This window comes from Drosophila virilis, chromosome X (genome assembly GCF_030788295.1).
Source record: "Drosophila virilis strain 15010-1051.87 chromosome X, Dvir_AGI_RSII-ME, whole genome shotgun sequence".
Lineage (NCBI taxonomy): Eukaryota > Metazoa > Arthropoda > Insecta > Diptera > Drosophilidae > Drosophila > Drosophila virilis.
Window position 1 is genome coordinate 11,981,212 of NC_091543.1, and position 23,292 is coordinate 12,004,503.

A 23,292-nucleotide genomic window follows, 5' to 3' on the forward strand; every position below is an offset into this window, starting at 1 on the left:
GTTGTTACCGTTATATAAACATTTTCTTTTGTTTTTCTCTTTTGTTTATTAATAATTATTATTGTTGTTTTGTTTCGTTCGATTTGTAGGTAATAAGTTGCTTTTCTTTTTCGAAATAGTTACATACATACATTACAAAAAAAAAAAAACAAAAGGGACTTATGCGATATAACTTGCCTATTAGTAAACAATAATAAAAAGTGTTAAACGCGATACGCCATACAAATATATATATATATATAGCTATATATATGTATGTGTGTATATATATAAATTTATGTGTGTACGTGTGTGTGTGTGTGTGGAGTTATAAAAAAGTAGATTTGTAATACTTCTAAAGTTCAGCTTTGAAAATAACCAGCAATAGCAATGGGAACAAGGTCCGCCCAGAGCGAGTGTTGAACAACTCGTTGCAGCGAGTAACGAGTAGCGAGTGGCGAGTAGCGTGTGGCCAACTACTTTTGAGCAACATTCCAGCACGGCTCATACAATCGATGACTTGTCCAGTATAGACGAGGTGTCCAGTAACAGCTCGCTGCTGTTGCTCAGAATGTCGTAAAGCTCGTGCGGCGCATCGCCAGCAATGGGGTTGCCAAATGGAAAGAATGAGGATAGCGTCGATAGCTGCAATGGCCCACCATTAACGACATTCAGGCCATTTGCTGAGGACCCAGGTGTTCCGGCGCCGGTGCCTGGCATCGATTTGCGACGTCGCTCGACGCCGTCCACATACTCGACGGGCTCCTCTTGCTGCTGCTGCTGCTGCTGGCTGGGTCGCTGCTCGCCCAACGCATCGTAGTAGGCATCGGGCAGCTCCTCGAAGTTCTGCAACTCCAGGCAACGCTGCACCTTGGCTATGTTGCTCAGCAGCAGGCGATGAAAGAGATCCACCTGCGGTTGGCCACCGCCTCGTATATCCAGCACGGGCAGCCAACGATAATAGCACTGATCCCACACAGACAGATCGAGTATGCGATGCGCCGGCTGCAGGTAACGATCCTGCGGCACACTCGATTGCGTGGCAAACAGCTGCGGATTGATGGTGTAGCGTGATGGAGATGCTGTTCCTGTGGCAGCACCTGCACCTGGACCGACGCCACCTCCGCCGGCAGCCGACGCCAACAGCTTGTGGCCGCCCACAGCCAAGGAGCGTCGATGGTTTTGGGTGGCAACCAAATCGCCACGCTGGCGCTGGTACAATGGATTGCTGAAGAACATCTTGTCCTTGTCGGAGAACTGCTCGCCCCAGTCCCAGACGGGTCGCAAGACCAGACGGCCCTCGTTAACGGCTCGTGTTCGCTGCGCCTGGCTATCAAACTGGAAGGTGTCAAAGATGGGCATAAAGCAGGCATCCCACAGTGTTGTCAGATACGTTTGCGAGAATTCAAACTCATCCGGGAACTGCTGCAACAGCTGCCAGACACAATCCAGATACAGCAAAAAGACGGGACTCTGTTCGCTGTCCGGCGCCTGTTCGCCTGTTGATACATACACATGTCCGAGTCGCCGCTGGAAGGGATGCTCCAAGGCCACCCACTCCTTCTGCACCAGCGACTGAAAGCCATCGATGGTGCGAAAATGCGGATCGAGCAGCAGCTGCGTCAGACTGCTGATCACACAGCACAGATCCCGGCCATTCGACTCCTGCAGCACACAGGTTATTGAAGCGCGCAACGTGGCAGCTGCTTCGGAGGCATGCCGCAGACAGAGCGATACATACAAAAGCCAATTGGTTTTTTCGAGCAGGCCCAGATATTTGTCATCCTGCAGCATGAACTTCTCGGGCGTTTCGGGCGTGCACAGACGTCGCAGCTTTTGATAGGCGCGCTGCACATCCTGTATGCTGGGCAGCTGATCGGTCAACTGGATCAGCTTCAGCTGTTTGCGCTCATCACACTTGCGCACCAGCTCCAGCATAATGTTCTCCATTTTGGTATCCTGCTGCGAGGCTGGCTGCAGCTCCGCCAGCCGCACCAGCGAGGCGGCGCTGCTGCCATAGCTATAGACCCAGAAGGCGGCACGTGAATCGCAAAAGGCAAACGATAGCTGCAGGAAACGCTCCACCTCACAGCACTTGGGTATGACAAAGTGTGGCGGCAGCTGGTACTTGCCGGCCTGCAGTCGATTCTGCAGCTGAGGCACAGCGCTGGCGCTGATCACCTGCCACTCGCTGGCGCCGCAGCGTATCAGCTCACGCGCCCAATCGTTCTTGCTGCCGTACATGCTGACGCCGACCAGCGTGGAATAGTAAGGCTCACGGTAGGCGTACGCAAAGCTAAGATCATGTCGCATCGGATAGGCGAAACGTGCCAGCGCCGAGGCAATAAGTTTACCATAATCACTGGCGCCGCTCAGCTTTGAGTCCTGCTGCTGGAACGCGAACTTGAGCAGGCGAAAGTTCTTGCAGATAATATGCAGTGCCACGATGCGACCGTTGATGTTGTGCTGCTTGGCCGGCTCCAGCTTTTTGCGCCGGCTGCTTGTGCTGGCCATGCGCGCCGCCTGCAGCGCGCTTGCCGCACGCCCCTGCTCCGCAATCGTATAGATCTGATCGATATTATTAAGCGTCACCTCGTTGCGGCCCAAATACGCATTCTCCTGATACAGATCGCTGGCCAGCGGCGCCGAAAGCGTGGCACGTCCATGCAACGGCACAAACGCCAGCTTAAAATTGGTAACGCTGAGCAGGCCAAAGGTGGCCTCCTTGTGGCTGCTTCGGCTTCTGCCCATGCTGTTGCTGCCATTGCTGTTATTGCTATTGTTGCTCTGCCCATTGTTGCTGTTGCCAATCCCAGTCACAGTGCCACTGCCACTGCTGTTCCCACTGCCGCTGCTGCCCTCCATGGGCGCAATCGGCGAGTACATGTAGGCGGGCGCAGAGGCGACTATCTGTTCGCCTGCCAGCAGTCGGGGCTTGGCCAAATGCACATCACGCAAATCACTGGGCAGGCACCATTCGTTCGTATCCGCTGTGGCGCGCACATCCCCAGCCATGGGCGCCACGTAGCTGGTGAATGTGTTGCGCTTCCGATGGTCTGGCATATCGTTGCTGCCAGTGGCCATCCTCAGCCACTGCTTGTAGTTGCTGCTATAATTGTTGTTGTTGTTGTTGTTGTAGCTACTGTTGCTGCTTGATTCGGCCAGGGCGAAAATTTTGTGGCTTCAATATGGTCGCACGTACTTGGAATATTTAATTATTTCTTATTTCCTGTCTGCGTCTGAGTCGCTGTTGTTGTTCTTGTTGTTGTTTCTTTTGCTGTGGGCGCAGACTGTGCAGCTGCCTGTTAACCGTTAGCCAATGCCGCCTCCAATGGTTGGCAAACTGTATGTGGCCGCAGCATAAACACATGAAATAGGAACAACAAAAGCATTAGATAGTTGATTGTGCATACATGTGTGCGTGTGTGTGTGTGTGTGTGTATGTGAGAGTGTGTGAGTGTAAATGCACGCACAAAGTACTCAGGCGAACACACACACGCACACACAGAGGCGCATAAGCATAGCGAGCATAGACAAAATTAGAATTATCGTCGATTTTGATAAGTTTATCAGTTGCGCTTACCAATTTGATTTTAGATTTTTGCTGGTTTTGTATTGCTCGCGTGTTAGTATTGTTGCTGTTTGTATTTAGCGAGCAAACGTGTGTGTATTAATTTGTCATCTTTGTGCATCATCTATCAGCACACACATGCACGCATATAAAGGCATTTATTTATTTATTTATTATTTTCGTTGTCGCCATAAATGTATATATATATATACATATATACATATATATATATAAACATATACATACATACATATATATACCTATATATGCTGGCCACTAACACACGCACTCATGCACACTCATTGCATGTCATAAATAGCTATCGTTATCGGCCGATTGCTCTGGCATGAAAAACAGCTGATCTCAGTGCTGGCACTTGAAGTGTTTAACAACACTTACCATCAACGATAGTTATTTGTCAATTTGTGGACTGTCATCGCACGAGTTCAATATAAGTTGTAACAATCAAGCCAATTTAAAATTAAACATTCATTTTACTTACACTTCTAATCGAAATGTCATAGTAAAAGTCATTAACTTGTTAATTAATTTGCTCGCAGTGTGCTTGTCATTATTGCCGGTTAATTTTAATATGCCGATAATTCGATACCAATTGTGTGTATAGTGCTGTAAAATGCAGTTGTAATATCGGCATCGGTATTGGATAAGTTTCTACTTGTCAACACCAGCGAAAAAATTACTTGGCCGGCAAACACGCGGCGGACGGTGAGTTGTGGCCGATTCAGGAAATAACAAAACAATAAAATTGTAAAAAAAAAAAGCAACCTGCGAATTAACTGTATACAGACTGTGCATGCTCTGGCTACACCGCAGCAGTCGGTGCTTCAAATTTTGCCTATCATCAGTCACATCATTGTCGTCGTCAGTGACAATCAGAACAAATTCCCAGTGCCATTTACAACTGTCACTGTCGTCGGACGGGCAATTCACTCGATACGCAAACCGTAGCAATAAACCGCTAATAGCAACCACAAAGAGTTTTCAACAAACGCACCGCACGATGGCAGATAACATCCAGTATTTGGATATACCCGACAAATCGGCTACCGACAAAAAGATCTACAAGTAAGTGCCAACTGCTCGACACATTAAATTAATCCACACGCATGCACACGTTGCATATGTATTGCAAGCACATTTGTGAGCCAGCAGAAATTCATGTTTGTTGTTTGTTTTGGCGCTTGGAAAGGCGACCGTAAGACATTTATTGAATGCCACATGAGCTGAATGCTGCCCAGGGTGGTGTCTCACTCGATTTTGAAAGATCTTTGCTGAACCTCTGGGAGGCGTGGGAAAGGTTCAAATATTGTTAGATAGGCTGCAAACCAGTTTTTAAACTTGTACATTAAATAATGCATGAACCTTGATATGGAAATATTCACATATAATCCATATTGTAATGTATCTCGCATGTACAGAGGCTTAGGTTAGAGATCGGCTCAGTAGAGATTAAGGTAAAAGTCTTATGGTTTAGGTTGGTTTCTATATGTGCAATTGTTTTTATGCAACTTATATTTAACCTGTCATTAATTTGTAGAACAATTCTGTTGCCCAATGGCCTACATGCGCTTATCATTTCGGATCCGAGTCCGGTGCCGCACGATGGCTTCACCACATCGGAATCATCGATGGGCGAGGGAGACGAGACATCTGGCGAGACTGAGAGTACAAACAGCTCTAGCGAATTCACATCGTCCACATCGGGCAGCGGGCGCAGCTCCTCCGATTCGGACAGTGAGGTGGGCGACGGAAAGCTGGCTGCCTGTGCCATCCTGATGGATTACGGATCGTTCGCGGAGCCCCGCGAATATCAGGGGTTGGCGCATTTCCTGGAGCACATGATCTTCATGGGCTCTGAGAAGTATCCCGAAGAGAACATCTTTGATGCACACATCAAGAAGTGCGGCGGTTTCACTAATGCCATCACAGACTGCGAGGACACGGTCTTCTACTTTGAGGTGGCCGAAAAGCATTTAGACTCAAGTCTCGACTATTTCACGGCACTGATGAAGCACCCGCTGATGAAGCAGGAGGCCATGCAGCGCGAACGCTGCTCTGTTGACTCGGAGTTCCAGCAGATCGTTCAGGAGGATGAGACACGTCGTGACCAGCTGCTGGCCAGCCTGGCCACAGATGGCTATCCACACGGCACTTTTGCATGGGGCAATCTGAAGACCCTCAAGGATAATGTCGACGACCAGGCGCTGCATCAGCTGCTGCACGAGATTCGGCGCGATCATTATGCCGCCAATCGTATGTTCTTGTGCCTGCAGGCCCGCCTGCCTATCGATGAGCTGGAGACGCTAGTGTTGCGCCACTTTGCCGATATACCCAGCAATGGGGTGCTGGCGCCGGATCTGAGCAAGTTCAGCTACAAAGATGCCTTTCGCGCCGAGTTCTATGAGCATGCGTTCTTCGTGAAGCCCGTGGAGAACGTGTGCAAGCTGGAGCTGACCTGGGTGCTGCCCAGTGTGCGCCAGTATTATCGCAGCAAGCCGGATCAGTTTCTGGCCTTTGTCCTGGGCTATGAGGGCAAGGGCAGCCTTTGCGCCTATCTGCGCCGTCGTCTTTGGGCCCTAGAGCTGGTCGCTGGCATTGATGACAACGGCTTTGATCTCAATTCCATGTACAGCCTGTTCAATGTGTGCATCTACCTGACCGATGAGGGCTTCAAGAATCTGGACGACGTGTTGGCCGCCACGTTTGCCTATGTGAAGGTACTCGCCCAGGCCGATGCCCAGACCCTGCGGACTATCTACGACGAGCAGCAGGGCATCGAGGAAACAGGCTTTCGCTTTCAGCCACAACGTCCGGCCATGGATAATGTGCAGCAGCTGGTGCTAAACTGTAAATACTTTCCGCCCAAGGATGTGCTAACCGGCAAGGATCTGTACTATGAGTACAATGAACAGCATTTAGCCGATCTAATCGGACATCTCAACGAGTTCAAGTTCAATCTAATGCTGACTGCACGCAAATACGAGGATCTGGTGTTTGATAAGCGCGAAAACTGGTTTGGCACCGAATACACAAGCATACCCATGCCGGAAAAGTGGCAGCGTTTGTGGAACGAGGTGGATCCCAAGTCGATGCCCGAACTTTTCTTGCCCGAGGCCAATCGCTTTGTCACCCAAGACTTTAGCGTCTACTGGCACAAAATGGGCAAGCCCTTGCTGCCCGAGGCGCCCAAGAAGTTGCTACAATCGGAGATCTGTGAGCTCTGGTTCCGTGCCGACGACAAATATGAGCTGCCCGAGGCATACATGTACTTCTACCTAATCTCACCGCTGCAGCGCAAAAGTGCCAAAAAGTAAGTCTCATTCTCTATCTCTCTCTCCCTCTTTCTCACTGAATTTAATTGAAACACTCTTGCTCTCAACTGTAGCGATGCCATGTGCGCCTTGTACGAGGAGCTGGTCAAGTTCCATGTTAGCGAGGAATTGTATCCGGCCACCAGTGCGGGTCTCAACTATACCTTCAACGTGGGCGAGAAGGGTCTCATTCTGAAGGTGGAGGGCTACAACGAGAAACTGCATCTGCTTGTCGAGTCGATTGCCCAGGCCATGGTCACCGTGCAATCAACGCTTAATGAGAACATCCTTGCCACCTTTGTCAAGGATCAGCGCAAAAGCTATTTTAACACGCTAATCAAGCCACGTGCCCTCAACAGGTGAGTCCCTGTTTCCCTCTTCGTCGCTCTCTCTCTCTCTATATATTTTGCTCTTATGATCGTTGCTCATTCCAATTTCCTCTTTTACTCTCTGCCTTAGGGATGTGCGCCTCTGCGTGGTGGAACACATGCGCTGGTTGATGATTGATAAGTACAAGTGCCTGAATGAGATCACGCTGAAGGATCTGCAGGAGTTTTCTGGTTTATTCCCGCAGCAGCTGTACGTCCAGGCCCTGGTGCAGGGCAACTATAAGGAGGTGCATGCACAAGAAGTGATGAACACGCTGTTGAAAAGGCTCGGCTGTAAGCCCATTCAGGAGCATTACTATGTGGAAGATCGGACGGTGCAGCTGCCACAAGGTGCCCACTATATACGCTGCCATGCGCTAAACGAGCAGGATACAAACACTGTGATTACCAACTATTATCAGATCGGGCCCAATAATGTGCGGCTCGAGTGCATTCTCGATCTGCTGATGATGTTTGTGGAGGAGCCGCTGTTCGATCAGCTGCGCACCAAGGAACAGCTGGGCTATCATGTTGGCGCCACGGTCCGCATGAATTATGGCATTGCCGGCTACTCGATCATGGTTAATTCGCAGGAGACAAACACAAGTGCCAGTCACGTGGAGAAACGCATCGAGGTGTTCCGCAACAATATGCTGCAAATACTCGAGGAGATGTCCCAGGAGGATTATGATCATACGCGCGACTCTCTAATCAAGCTTAAGCAGGTCGTCGACAATGCTCTGGAAACCGAAGTGTCCCGCAATTGGAACGAAATTGTCAACGAGGAGTACATGTTCGACCGTCGACGGCAGCAAATTGAGGTGCTGCGCAATCTGACCAAGCGCGAAATAGTCGCTTTTCTGCTGGACAACGAGATCACCAATATGCGCAAAGTTTCCATACAGATCATTGGACACCTGCCCGACAAGACGTCCAAGCCAAAGACAAAGCCGCTGACGAATGCGGATGCAGATGCAGATGCAGATGCGGATGTGGAGAAAACGCCAACCCAATCCGAGCCAAATGATGATGACAAAGATGATAACGACGAGGACATGGAGAGCTCCGACGAAGATGAGGATGAGCTCTTCCAGGCGTTGGCCAACAAATTAAATGTTGTGTTCCTGCCACAGGAGGGCGATGCCACCACCATTGTGGATATTGCCGATTTCAAATCGAATCTGGATCTATTCCCCACGAACCTGCCCAATCAGCAGGACAATACAAAGACCACACTTCTCGAGGATGCGCTTATGAACACGTGAGCGTCTCACTTTGCGCACTCCGTTCACACCGACATCAGATACCCTGCAAAATGCACACATAACCACCAAAAAGCAATAGCAACAAATTGTTAAAAAGGGACATTTTCAAGTAAAATTAATGCAATCAAAAAGCTCGCGCCATTTTCAAAATGCACGTCGTCTTTTTAGCCAAGGTTAACACACACACACACACTCGCACACACACGTACACACACAAGCACACACATTTGTTGACGTTTTAAAACTAGAGAAATGCATTTGTCCTTTCGCGATTTCCACGCGATTTGTAACTGACGACATTTAACACAAAACAAAAAAACAAAAAAAAAAACAAAATTTACCTTAATCAGTTATTAAATTATATAAATCAAATAAATTATCCATAAAAAAAAAAAACTATTTAGCTCTGACTGACGACTGATTGATGATTAGTTTACATTTTTAATTCCGCCTACTAGTGCGGAAAATTGGCGGATTGATTGATGATTGCAATGTTATTGTTTTATTTCGGGCAAAGCTCGAATATTTGTGAATTCATGAAATGTCGCTTATAAGTTGTCATCCATCTTTCTTATTATTTTCCATCTATGTTAAGTTTAAACAATAAACTAAGGAATATTATATTGTGCTTAAAGTACTTAGATCACTGTGAATTTTTTAGGAGAACCCCATGACCAAAATAAGGGGCTTCGCAGTTCAATCTCGGATTTGGTTACGAATTGTGTAACATAATCCATGACTGTAAGCCCAACATATGTTGGCTGGTGCCTCCACATCTTTGAACCAATATTCTGGTTCTAACTAGACAATTTTTAATTCAATACACAATTTTTCCATTTCCAAACAAGTTCGCAGTCTTGCCATAAAACCTACCAATATTAATTGATAACACGTTGATTTGCTGGCATGGGATCGTTTATTTTATTTTCTTTTATTATTATATATTTTGTTCTTTATTCAACAACGTGTCTGTGCCTTTGTGTGTGTTTGTGTTTATTTACATCGGTGTGCGTTTACGAAAAGTTCGTTTTAACCAACAAAAAAAAAAATAAAAATACAATAATAGTAAAAGAGAAAAACATCAATTTAATTTCGTTAAAGTTTGCAATTATGCTCGATTATGATACAGTATTATTAATAATAATATTTGTTTACAGCAAATGCGTCTGTGTTTAACAATTTAACAACCCAATTACTGGGCGCAGCTGGCCAGAATAATAATATATATGCCATATGTAAATACAAGCTAGGTACACACACACACACATATATATATATATATGTATATGTATATGTATATAGGACAAATCTCGATTGTTTCGTAAGGATAAGGGTATGGGTATATATGCAGCTATATAGATATGAGCTTTATGCTTGAGGGTTTGTTTTTTGGGGCATTTTTCATTTTGTTGCATACTTAACAATAAGTAACAATATAGTCAATAGTTTATTTGTTTATGCTGCTTAAGATCGTCGTCCTTGTTCTTTACCTATTTTTTTTTTTTTTTTGTTCACACATTTCACAGTTGAACTTAAGGATAAACGTTGAATGAACAAAACTCAAGTCGAAAAAAAATACAAAAAAAAAAGGAATACTTAAAAAGAGTAGAGAAATAACAACAAATTAATATATATATGTATACAGGAAAAAAAAAAAATGAACGTAAAGTAAGTTGTTTTTTTTTTGTTGTTGATTTTTGATTTTTGTTAATTTTTGATTGTTATATATACAGTTTGATTTATAGTTAAGGATTTCTATATGGACATATATGCAGTGCGTGCTGTTGCTCTTCCTCTTGCTCATCCCTTGTGGCTCGCTTCAGAGCTTTTGCAGCTCGGTGGTATCGCCCAGATAACGGGACTGCAGAATCCTTGGCGTCCGCTCGTTGGCATCCTGGAGCAGACCCTCCTCGTGCTTGGCATTGCCATTGGCTGTGGCGCTGAAGATGCGCGAGATGAGCGAGGTATTGGAACGCTTAAATGCGGCCATCCGTTTGCCATTCAATAGCTCGGGCAGATCGTCGAGGCCGCGATGCAGCGACAATTTGTCCAGTTCCGTTTCGGAGGAGCCATAGCGTCTGGCACGCTCCGCGGCCAGCTGCGCCTCGTATTCGGCGGTGCGCAACGTTTTCGCCGTCGGCTTGCGATACATCTTGAGCAGCAGGGAGGAGCAGACAACGCTAACCGAACTGGCGGCCATGGCCACCGATGCCATCCAGGGCTGCAATGTGAAACCGAATGGCGCAAACAGGCCGCTGGCCAGCGGTATGCCCAGCAGATTGTACATGCTGGCGAACAGGAAATTGTAGCGTATGCGACGGACCGTGCAGCGGGACAGATCCAGGCAGGCGACCACGTCCAACAGATCGTTGCGCATCAGCACAATGTCCGCCGCCTCGGCGGCCACATCTGTGCCAGCGGCAATTGTTATGCCCACATCGGCCTGGGCCAAGGCGGGGCTGTCGTTGACGCCATCGCCCACCATGGCGACCCGGATGCCGCGCTGTTGTATCCTTTGGATTTTGGCCACCTTGTGTGAAGGCAGCACCTCCGCATAGACGGTGCGTATGCCCACCTGCAACGGAACGAAAGATCAGCGACAATTCGGGCGAATATTGCGCGGCTTTGGCCGGGCCAAGTCCTAGCACGGGACACAAAACAGACAGCATCTGCCATATCCGAACCCCGGCATATCAACAGCCGGGTTAGAATCCACCCATGGCCCTGAAGGCATACAAGATGTGAGCCCTTGTCTTACACCCTCAATGGCATCTTAAAACCCACCGCTTTCCGCCAATATTCCACAGTTGCAGGTGGAATTATGTGAAGCAAATACTATGCTTATCAATCATCAATCAGTTAATCAATCAGACATTGCGTAGGACAACAGGAAGACGGGAAGATTAAAGGTACAAGCCGGCTTCAGGGTGAAAGCATCTTAAAACCAACCACTTTCCACTAATTTTCCACAGTTGCGGATGGAATTACGTAAAGCAAATACTATGATAATCAATCATCAATCAGTTAATCAGTCAGACATTGCGTAGAGCAACAGGAAGAAGGAAAGATTAAAGGTACAGCCCGGCTTTACAGCCTGAAAGCATTTTAAAACCAACCACTTTCCACTTATATTCCACAGTTGCAGGTGGAATTACGTAATGCAAATACTATGATAATCAATCATCAATCAGTTAATCAATCAGACATTGCGTAGTGCAACAGAAAGAAGGAAAGATTAAAGGTACAAGCCGGCTTTACAGCCTGAAAGCATTTTAAAACCAACCACTTTCCACTTATATTCCACAGTTGCAGGTGGAATTATGTGAAACAAATACTGTGATAATTAAAGCTGGCTCGCTCAATCAGTGAATCAATCAATCTGTAGAAAGAGTTTAACAGTTAAGCAACTACTTGGAACACACCTCTCGGGCTATGCTCGCCGCTGTGTTCTTGTTGTCGCCGGTCAGGAGCACCACATCGATGCCCATGCGCTTGAGCGTATAGACGGCCAGATGGGCCTCCGGCTTGACCATGTCCGCGACGGCGAACATGCAGACCAGTTGACCGTTCAGGGCGCACAGCACGGCGGTGTGTCCTTTGTGCTCCTCGCGGGTCATGCAATCGCTGATCTCCAGCGGCACCTCGATGGCATTGCGCTGCATCCACTCGCGATTGCCGATGAGTACATGGATTTCGGGTCCATCGATTAGCGGCGGTTGCTCCTGCGGCTGGTGCTGGTGTTGTTGCCTCAGCTGCTGCTCCAGATCGAGTGCACCGTCCAGGGCCAGCAGCTGTTGCTCCACGAACTTTTGCTGCAGCTGGAGCTGGTCAATGCTGGCGCCGTTATCGACAGCGATTTCGCTGTGCGGATGGGTGCGCCACAGATTCTCATAGTTGATGATCCGCTCCGCATTGCAGGCCTGCCGCAGCGCCTGCTCATAGTTGGAGACGGTGGCGCGTATGCCGCATCCGGGCACCGACTGAAAGTTCGAGCTCTTGCCAAAGCTAATCTGCACGTTCAGCATCTCCTTGGCAAAGTGCACAATGGCCGAGGCAATCGGATGTTCGCTGTTCTGCTCGGCGGCGCCAATGATGGTCAGGGCGCGGGCCAAACTGCATACCTGGGGCGGCACAAAGAGCGTTACCCGGCTGGTCATGGGTGTGCCGTGTGTGATGGTGCCCGTCTTGTCGAAGACCACAGTCTTGACCTGAATGGAGGGGGAATGAATGATGAAGCCGTTAGAGTTACAGACGAAGATGGAGATGGTGTGGGAGGAGATGATGCAGGAGGAGATGATGCAGGAGGAGATGATGTAGGAGGAGATTGAGTTCGAGCGGAGATGAGATAATGGAGGAGATGGAGCGGAAAGAATTGGATATGGAAGGAAATTAAGCGGGAATAGTTATGGAGCAGGAGAACATGGACGTGCAGCTGGATTAGTGTGCTCACCTTGTGGGCATTTTCCAGGGCAGTGGCACCCTTCACCAGGACGCCGTTGGTGGCGCCGGTGCCGGTGGCAACCATGACAGCGGTGGGCGTGGCCAGGCCCAAGGCACAGGGACAGGCAATGGCCAGGACGCTGAGCGCACACTTGAACGCATAACTGATGACAATTGTATTGCGATCCATATGCATCTTATGCTCCATGGCAACTGGCACCAGATCGGGATTGACAAAGCCGGCTATGATCCAGCCGATGAGCGTGACGCTCGATATGGCCACCACGAACGGCACAAAATAGCCGGCAATGCGATCCGCCAGCTGTTGTATGGGCGCCTTGGATGTTTGCGCCTCCTCGACAAGCCGGACAATCTGGGCCAGCGTTGTGTTCTCACCGGTATGGGTGGCCTCCACGAGCAGCATACCGTTCCGATTGATGGAGCCACCGATAACAACAGCACCCTTCCGCTTGGCCACCGGCATCGATTCACCGGTGATGAGGGACTCATCGCAGCTGGAATGACCATAGAGAACCTTGCCATCAACGGGCACCTTGGCGCCGGGTATAACCTTGAGCACATCGCCACGCTGCACATAATCGACAGAGATGGTCTTCTCGCTGAAGATGTCAAAGTCCGGCGAGATCTCCACGAGCAGCGCATCGGCTGCCTTCAGGGACAATAGCTTGGACAGCGCCTCCGATGTCTTACCCTTGGCTATATGCTCCAGCCAGCGGCCCAGCGAGATGAAGATCAACAGCATCGGCGGCGTATCGAAAAATGTAAGCGGCGAACTATTCTGTTCCATGAGCACGGCGGCAATGACCACCGCCACGGAGTATACATAGGAGATGGTCGTCACCATTGAGATGAGCACGTCCATGTTGGTGGTGCCGTGCTTGATGGCCCGATACGATTGCACATAGAAATGATAGCCGCCAAAGAATTGAACCGGCGTCGACAGCAGAAACATGACCAGGTTCTCCATGGACAGGCCCGGCACCAGGCAGCACATGTTCGCGTGACCCTTGTCGCTCATCTCAAGCATAAAGTAGATCATGGCAACCATGCACGGCCCGCCGAAAATGAGCGAGATTAGGAAGGCGTTTCGCCACTTTCGTATCTCCTCCTTGTGCTCCAGATAATTGTGCGCCATCTTGTCCCGACCGCTGAGCAGCTTCGCCTGGAAGCCGAGCGCCTCGATGGCCTCGCAGATGCTCCGAGGTCCCGTGTCATCGGTGATGTATCGGAATTTGCCTGTAAGAGACAACATGAACAGGTCAGAGACTTAACCTTATTAACCGTAGCTTCTTCTATGCAATAATCGATGGGCCAGTTATCGATAAAAATCGATTTTTAAATAAGATGTTCATATAAGGTAAGGACAACAACAAATTCTCTTACGATAGTCCAGTGCTTAGGGTATCTTCCAGTCGGACACATCCGACTCGCTTGATTGATTTACATTACAGTTGCGTCCATGAGAGTTGTCATGCTCTCTGCGAACCCCACGAAACGAAAAGCTGCGCCAGGCACGTTTCCACCCTTCTACCTACTGCTACATCGAACTTAAAGTGAAAGTACAGAAAGGTAAATTCATTAATAAACTAAAAAGTTGAGCATGTAGAAAGCCATTGCTTCTCTAAGCAGCCCATGGATACGTGAGAAAAGTACTTCCTCTTAACTGCCAACTAGTTATATTTAAAAATTGGTATTGCTCAATGAATCGTGTTTAAAGCTCATTTTTCGTAAATCTCTTAAAACTAATAATCAGCTTTTAGAAGCCAACTAATAAGAAACACACAGAGATAGATTGAAGCTTAAATATATGCAGTACACATGCAATTTTACTTGGAGTTGTCACGAGCTTTTAGAAGCTTTATTGCATGGACAGCTTTGCACATACAATTGATCTTAAAGCTTTCATGTGCTTTACCAAAGCTTATTTGCGCAGATTTTTGTGTGCTTCAATTGTAGAACAAATGAAATATTGGGCTAGGTGACCTACAGTATGTATAAATATGTATGTATATGCAGAACCAATATTAGATAAGATTAGAAAAGGAAAAAACAATATAATAACTCGTAAAAACTATCTTAATGAACAAGAGCTGTTTCCAACGGCTGCTAGAGCAGCTAGAAAGCAGATTACGAACACTTCTGACATATTCGGATTAACTAATACAACAGATTATTGATATTTTAGAATTATGCGTGAGTGTCAACACTTTTATGGCCATGCCTGTGCTTGTACTTGCAAAACTCTTTGCTTCGACGCTGCCTTGACAATTCCAATTGGAATTGGAGCACAAACATATTCAACTGGCTTTCAGGTTCCATTTTTGTTACCGTTTCTTTTTACTATAGAGATTTTGTGTTATTATTAACCGGTTCCATTGCCCGGATTCGATTGCAAACTGAAGCTGGTTGTCTATAAACTAACCCCATCCCCACTCACGCCCCTCTTCCACTCTCTATCCACGTCGCACACAGATCGTTAATCACTCGAGTAACGGGCTTTCATTTCAATGCATTCACTTCTGCGTCTGTGTATGTGTGCGTGTATGTATGTACGTACGTATGTAGTTATGTCTGTATGTATGTACGTTTTTATGTATGTATTTGTGTCTGGGCCAAAACGGGCTGTTGAACTTAGCAAAAGCGACAGGCAAATCTGGCACTGCTGCTAGCTAATGTATACAATTAGAGGGTATTATAGCTACTAAACTAAATCAACTTAATCATATAGATAGACTACTAAGAATCGCTCGATATATTGAGTTTTCTCTGAACAACTTTTCTCTCTTTGAAGTTATCTTCCCCAAAGCTCAGCAGCTCAATTATCCTCACAAGACCTAAGGCAAGGGTATTAAATCTTCGGCTTAGCAAGTTTCCACATGTTTTATTTCAAATTGTATTTTTTTCTTTTTCGGGGATTGTCGCATTGCCAGACAATTGTTGCTGTAAGCTAAGATACGAGATAAAGTGACGATAAGATAGTTGAACTCGTTCTAGTTATAGTTGTCTGTGTGTGTGTGAGAGAGAGTGAGAGAGAGAGAGAGAGGGGGGGGGGGTTGTCGTTGCAGACGCTGATTAACCGTTAGGAGTTGCAGGCGCGCATTTCTACATACACATACATACATACATGCATACACATGCATAGCCAGATATGCGCGGCTTAATAGTTAGATTGTCAGTTAGTTGGGGCACTGCGAAAGTACAGTTATTTTCGTTCAAGCTACAGTTGTGAGATAAGCAGAAAAATCACAAGCTAATTTGCATTTGTGGTTGCCACAAAAGAAAATCCCACGTCCAGACTCTCTGAATCATGGCAGATAAGAGAGTATTTCAGCATGCCAACAATCGAATCATCCGGGTCGGGGGACTTACATCAATCATTTTATTTCAGATATACATATAGACCTATATATATATATATATATACAATACATATACACATCTTTTTTTGACAAATCGTGTGCAAAAAACTACCTAGGGCGGATTAATAGGCCCATCATTGTCCAATTTAAATACCCTGTTCACTGCACAACAGGGTATTATGAGAAAACGAAGACATTTGCAATCGTTTATACTTGCATTGTAAACGTTTCCAGGCGAATTGCAGCAGATGTGTTTTTTATTTTTCTGAAAGAGTGCCCGAGGAAATACCCTGAACCCAACGGCGAGCTGCTGTTACAAGGATTCGAACTTTTAGGTAACTCTGGTCTTTATAGTTAGATTTTTGTTTAATTTTCAGGGCTTATACTTGATATACAAAGTTGTCTATATACAGAAGCCCATTGCTGTGCTTCTGAAATTTTCAATTCTTGCGGAAAGATATCTAAAAAGTTAAGCAATTTACCCTGTATGAGAGTCTATATCTTTGAAAGCTTAAACATTTTCCATAAGCTATAATAGACCTAATATTTGATAGTAGTTTGATATGCTGGATACGTTTAGACCATATTTGAATAATTCCAAAATGTCATAATACTAAATGCAAGAAAAGGGTCAATTTTTAAGAACGTGTACAAGTGTGTATTGGTTGCGAGTATTTTTGAGTACATGCCCATAAATTTGCAAGTACGCATGAGTATCAAAGCTTTCTGCAAATGTCCGACTTAAATGATGTGCATAGTAAAAAATAAACGAAGATCCGTTTTCGAAAATGTTTGAATCAAAAAAGGGTACGAACTGGAACCGAAACTCTGACATAAATCTGCTGAAGCCATGCTGCGTACTCTATTTAACATTTTGTAGTTAATTACAGGGTATTTAACAGCATTGATATGGAAACGAATTGAACAGTGGCAAGGCGTGTGCAAAAATTGTATGCATTGGCGCCGAGCGGAGGCGGCAGGGATTACCATATCAACTGTTCATGTTCGAATTTTTAATGCTAATTATCAGCAAATCGAAATAGCGACGATCGATCGAAACGAATCGATCGATTCTCTGTCCTCAATTCGAACGCTAGCCAAGATAATCAACATTTTTGTGCTGTTCGTCTCTCTCTCTCTCTCTCTCTCTCTCTCTCTCTCTCTCTCTCTCTCTCTGTGTGTGTGTGTGCGTTTGTTTGCATGTGCATGTGTGCGTGTACATCTTGTACACCCACAAAATACAACAAGCGCGACAATCTCGCTTCCTCTCGCGCTTCCAACTCTTACTCTCTCGCATATGCTAGACATTATTTCAATTTGCTGCTTGCTTGGTTCGCACCGTTCGTTGTACCGTTGTTTGTTGTTCTTGTTGCTCTGTTCCTGCTGGCGTTGTCGTTGTTGTTGTTGTTGTTGTTGTTGTTGCATCTTATCGCTTCGATTCGTTTTCATTTTTAGAACATTTCCCATTGTTGTAGTCGCTACTGTTGTTGTCCCCCGTATTCCCATTAGCTAGCGGCCCGTCCGAGTCACTTATCTGATAAGCATCGGCAGGCAAAACATATGTTTCTCTCAACTGGAACAACTTAACCGTAAGTCACAAATTTTTCTGCTTCCACTACGTTTTTTAGTTTCCCAACTTGTGGGCCAATTTGACACAACACACAAAAAAGTGTCGTAAATTGGTTACAAAAAAAAGAAAAAGAAAAAATGTAGAAAAACAAAAAGAATTTTTGCAATTAATCTAAAAAACTCGCAGTTGTTGGCAAAGTTTTGATAAAAAACACACAAAAGCCAGAAAAATCACACAATTCTTTGGGATTGTAATGAGTTTGTTTCCCGCTTATTTCGCTGCTGTTCAACCTTCATGCCGTGACTCTTATATCGTATAAGAAGCTAATGAGCACATGTATGCATGTATGCATGTGCGTGTAATGAACCAGATTTCAAGCTCAAACATGTACACATACATGCATGCATGTATGTATGTAAAATAATGATAATAAATTGCAAAAACGCCTAATTTCAATATTTTTTTGCGTTTGTGAGACTTAAATCCAGTCTGTAATATGAGTTCGATTAAAATGCGACTTATACAATATCTTTGCAAGGAGTATCCGATGCACAAAAAATTCCATTCTCAGCTTACGTTAGCGACAATATCAAAAATATATCGGCATAAAAGCGAAAAGTTGCACATTATCCATTTAGTATCTATGAGAAATATTCGACTCTTATATCAACATATCCGTATTTCATAACAAATCGCATGTGCCATAAGTATGAAAAGCTTATTTATTTGTATGCACATATGTATGCATGTATGTATGCATGCATGCATGTATGTGTGTACATATGTACATGCATATATCGCAGCGAGGATCGCTTTTCCTGCTGTCAGTCAACGGTTGAAATTTTCACGCTTTTACCTCTAATTACTGCAGGCTAAAACGAAAGTGTGCAATAGCTAAAGCAAAACAATTTCACAGCTGCCAGTTCGCTGGTTAATATGAATACATATATACATACATACATTCATATATGTACATACATTCGTATATGTATGCATATGTAACCAGCTTTATTACAGTTTTCATAGAGGTTTTTGAATCCTTTTTAAATTCATCATGCTTGATAAGGTTATATTATATAAGTATATTTTTATAAATAACAACAAGTAATATGTTCGCTTGAATAAAAAGTTCGAGAGATAAGAAATGTCAACAAATACGAATCGGTCTATACACTAAAAGGCATTTGTGGCTTTAAGTCTCTAAGTCTCTAAAAGCCCAACAAAAAACACAAAAATACTTGATATTCACGAATGTGAAAGTTTATATACTTTCTGGCAAAATGTCGAATCAAAAGCAAACAAAATGTACGATATATATTAATACATTTATTTATTTTTCATAATTTCCTTATTATTCGTGCCTAACACGTACGCGCAAAGGAAACACGTCACGCGCCCACCTCTAACAGAGGTGCCTGCTCTTGCATAACTTAATATGTATCGCTCGCTTTTATCTACCAGAAAGCAAAAGCGCAAATCTGCAAAACAACGAAATGAAGGTGAATGTGAACGTGAACGTTGCGCATGCGCAGCGAATGAAATAGCTAAAGAGCACCAAACAAAAATAAATCCAAACAAATGAAACGAAAAGACGAGAAGCAAACACACACATGCTGCATGTGCACGAGTGGAAGGGAGACAGCGCGATGGGGCGGACAGGAGAGGGCGAGACTCTTTTACTAGCAGCTCATATGAACGGATGAACAAATGCAAAATGATGACTCCAAGCTTTAGCTGAAGGCTTTAGAAACCGTTTGTTGGCGAAAAGGCCACGAAAACCGTTGCAATTGACGTGTGTGTGTGCGTCTGGCTGTATATCTGTGTATATATGTATGTACATATATGTAAAGCTAATCGTATCCGTAGCTGCTTATGCATGTATCTGTAAGGCAACAATCCGATCGAGAGCACAGAAAACAAATGCGCCCTCGATTGCATACATGTATACATATGTATGCACATGCATGCATGCATACATGTATACATATGTGTGCATGCATGCATGTACATATAAACATGCATACGGGCATGCGTATCTGTGATCACATAAAGTACACACATGCATGCACATGTGCGTAGAGTGCATTGTTGTTAAATGATTCAACACTCTTTGGGCTTTCGATGACTCTTAAATATAATGGGCTGTACCTAAAACTTTAACTGAGTGCCCCACCCACCCCAAGCCCCGGCTTATCACATCGTTTCTGTAGAAATGTGAAATTGAACATGTAAAAGGCATTCATTGTGTAACACTTAAGAGCTAGCATGTACATACATATGTACATATGTATCTGTATGTATTTATTTAGTTAAAGGCAAACAGTTCTTAAGAACTGGCATTCCCTTTAAATGAATATCGTACAGGCAGCATTGGGTATCTGTATATCTGGATAGCTGGGCATTGTTTCGATTATTATTATTAAGTATTATCATTATTGTATTCTCAAAATTGTATTGTTTGATTCCCTTAAAGAAACAGATTCGTTGCGAACTAGTTCGGAACTGCGTATTGTATATCATAGCTGGCATAGGATGTGGAGTTCTTTATGTGCAAGAGTATTTTATCTTCGACTCTACAAGGAGAATTGTTTTCTTTTTATATCTTATCTTTGTTGCATTGTAAGACTTGAGAGACTTGCAATTTTCAGCTACCAACTACTTGGAACTAATATAACGGCACAGTTGCATTTAAAAAAAAGAAGAAGAATCGAGAAATGATTAATTTAAATGTAATCATGGATTTCTACATTTGATCGAATCAGGAACAATTTTAAAAAGTCTGCTAACCCCATTAATATCAATATCGACCTATTTGTGATTTTATTAAACCTAGAATTCAGCAAGTACATTCGCATTTAATCACATATTTGTCATATTTGTCATTTTTGTCATTTTTGTCATTGTCTATATGCATCCCGATTTGTTTTGTGAAATGGGCACGTGATGTCAACAATGCGAGCAACAGGTGCCTGGCATACATACATGTACATACATATGTATATAGTATTACGCCATGGGGAGCAGCAGACGTGCCCGTGTGGGGCATATGATGCAGGTGCACAGGTGCACAGGTGCGCAGGTGCTATTGTTTCAAATTGCGTTGCAAATATTGATTTAAAGCATGTTGAAAGTGCGAGTATATAAAAAAAATTGTCAAGTAATTATGCAACACTGGCTGCAAAATAAAAGTCGTTAAGTCGATTTTAAAGGTCGCTGACCGTCATTTTATGTGTCAACAGCAAAATGTTTAGCAAATAAATCGCATGTTTTGATCAAAAGAGCCATTTTGTTCTGCTTGGAACTAGAAAGAAACTCATATGCAAGCCTGGAACTAGTTCAATGAACCGAGCAGAAAGCTTTGTCGTTATACAACACGAAAAGGACAGATGCAATTCGAGCTAGTTCCGTGAACGAAAATAAAATCAAGCGTTCTTTGAACTCGTGTCCTTAAACAAGACATCGAATTGAAGGGTATCAACTAGTCAGTGTCAAATCGAAGTAAGACCTTGCCTGGAACTAGTTCCGTGAGCAAAAATAAAATCAAACGCTCTTTGAACTCGTGTCCTTTTCTACAACTTAAACGGGACTTCAAATTGAAAATCTCTTCCAATTTAGTTAGAGGGTATCTACTAGTCAGTCAGCATTCACACATAAGTATATTCATGTAAATTGTCAGCTGCAGACTTACCGCGCTTTGTTAGCAGCGTCACCGAAGCGGCCGTTACGCCGCGCAGCTTGAGCACGTGACTCTCGATCTTGTTGACACAGGAGGCGCAGGTCATGCCCGATATTTCCAGCTCCACCTCGGCCTCACCGTTGTCGGGCTCATCGATGAGCTCCGTGGGAAAGCCGAGCTCGGTTATTGATTTGGCAATATTCTCGGCGGTGAGAACATTCGCATTGTACTTGACCTCCGCCTTGGCGGCGAGCAATGCCACCAATATGCTGTCCAGGCCATAAATCTTTCTGCAGTGCTTCTCAATGGCCGCCACACAGCTGGCGCAGGTCATGCCCCGTATATGAAGAAAGCATTTCGTGAGCAGCTCCTGTTCCACGGGCACCAATGTGGCAGCACCATTTGTTGTTGTGCTTGTCACCTGTTGCTTGCCAGGTGAATGCCTTGGCGTGCCCGTTCGCTTGGGTGTGGGCGTAGATTTGGGCGTGGGCGTCAGTTCATTGGCCACGCTCGCCTCAAAGCCCATGTCATCAATAATTTCAGCAATGCTTGCGGCCGTCAGCTGATCGGGATCGTATTGGACGCGGGCACTCTTCTCGTCCAGCTGCACCTGGATGTGCTGCACGCCCGGCTTGCTGGACACATGACCCTCAATGTTGCGCACACACGACTGACAGGTCATGCCCAGGATGCGCAAATTGGCGCTAGCACTGGCCGGACTAACATCCGGCTGATAGCTACACTCGAAGCCCATCTCATCGATCAGGCTGGCAATGCGTGCGGCATCCATTTGGCCGGGCAAATAGTCAAAGTAACCGGCCTTCTCCGACAGCTGGACACGCGCCTTAATCACGCCTGGCTGCTGGCCCATGTGCGCTTCAATGTTGCGCACGCACGACTGGCAGGTCATGCCCACAATGGGTAAACGTACGCTGGCCATGTTGGTGGCAGCAACAGGCTGCAGCGCTGCTGGCGTTGGCGTTGGCGCCCGATTAGTCAGCTGTTCGGTTGTGGCGTGCGCATTTTTGGCATTCGCAATTTGGTCGTCATTCATTTTCAATTTGCATTTCACTGACTCGTTTCGTATTGGTGTTTGTTTTGTTGGTCTAATTGGACTTTTATTTGTTCTTGTTTATTGTTGCTTTTCAATTTATCAGTGGCGCGCGCGCGTGTGTGTGTGTGCGTGGTATGTTTGTTTGTGTGTGTTTTAATGCACTTGCTCATGAATAAAAAAAAAATAATTTATTAAATAGCCGAAATAATTTATTTATATGGTGTGTGTGTGTGTGTGTGCGTGTGTCTGTGTTTCTTGTCGTAACTTGGCTAACTGCAACACAATAAATTTTTATTATTTTTTTTTTTGAATATTTTTTTTTTGTAATTTTTTTTGTGTGCTCTCCGCTTTTAGCTGGATTTGAAACCACTCGAGGCGAGACAGTTTAGCTAATTGCGTTTATCACGACGCTCATATCCAGTTTTATGACTACGCCACACATCCGGATCGATTTACTTAAGAATTTTGTCAAATTTTTTCGCACGAAACGATTATTTATTTTTCTAATTAATGCGCACAGCTGCTGGCGCTCGACATTGTGTACCGTGTGCCAATTGGAACTATGTAGTCATGTAAGGAACTCATCGAAACATCGACTTGTTTGACAAGCGCATTTCTTATCGATGTATCGATATGGACGCCAGACCGAGAATCAAC

General features: G+C 45.1%; 3 protein-coding genes across 3 annotated transcripts; 1 reads left to right on the plus strand and 2 right to left on the minus strand.

Moving 5' to 3' along the window:
* Window positions 1-81: 81 nt before the first annotated feature.
* On the minus strand, window positions 82-3,862 carry LOC6633453 (myotubularin-related protein 10-B). Its single transcript, XM_002057300.4, has 2 exons — window positions 3,563-3,862; window positions 82-3,322 (listed from the first exon to the last, which is right to left on the minus strand). The coding sequence occupies exon 2, from the start codon at window positions 3,061-3,063 to the stop codon at window positions 484-486; it is 2,580 nt and encodes an 859-aa protein (XP_002057336.1). The 5' UTR covers window positions 3,064-3,322; window positions 3,563-3,862; the 3' UTR covers window positions 82-483.
* Window positions 3,863-4,224: 362 nt separating this feature from the next.
* On the plus strand, window positions 4,225-9,152 carry Nrd1 (Nardilysin). The gene is made up of 4 exons (XM_070208612.1): window positions 4,225-4,636; window positions 5,109-6,881; window positions 6,957-7,241; window positions 7,342-9,152. Exons 1-4 carry the CDS (start codon window positions 4,365-4,367, stop codon window positions 8,513-8,515), a joined length of 3,504 nt encoding a protein of 1,167 aa, XP_070064713.1. The 5' UTR covers window positions 4,225-4,364; the 3' UTR covers window positions 8,516-9,152.
* Window positions 9,153-9,412: 260 nt separating this feature from the next.
* ATP7 (copper-transporting ATPase 1) lies at window positions 9,413-23,202 on the minus strand. The gene is made up of 4 exons (XM_002057302.4): window positions 21,594-23,202; window positions 12,966-14,212; window positions 11,938-12,723; window positions 9,413-11,090 (listed from the first exon to the last, which is right to left on the minus strand). Exons 1-4 carry the CDS (start codon window positions 22,633-22,635, stop codon window positions 10,335-10,337), a joined length of 3,831 nt encoding a protein of 1,276 aa, XP_002057338.2. The 5' UTR covers window positions 22,636-23,202; the 3' UTR covers window positions 9,413-10,334.
* Window positions 23,203-23,292: the final 90 nt, after the last annotated feature.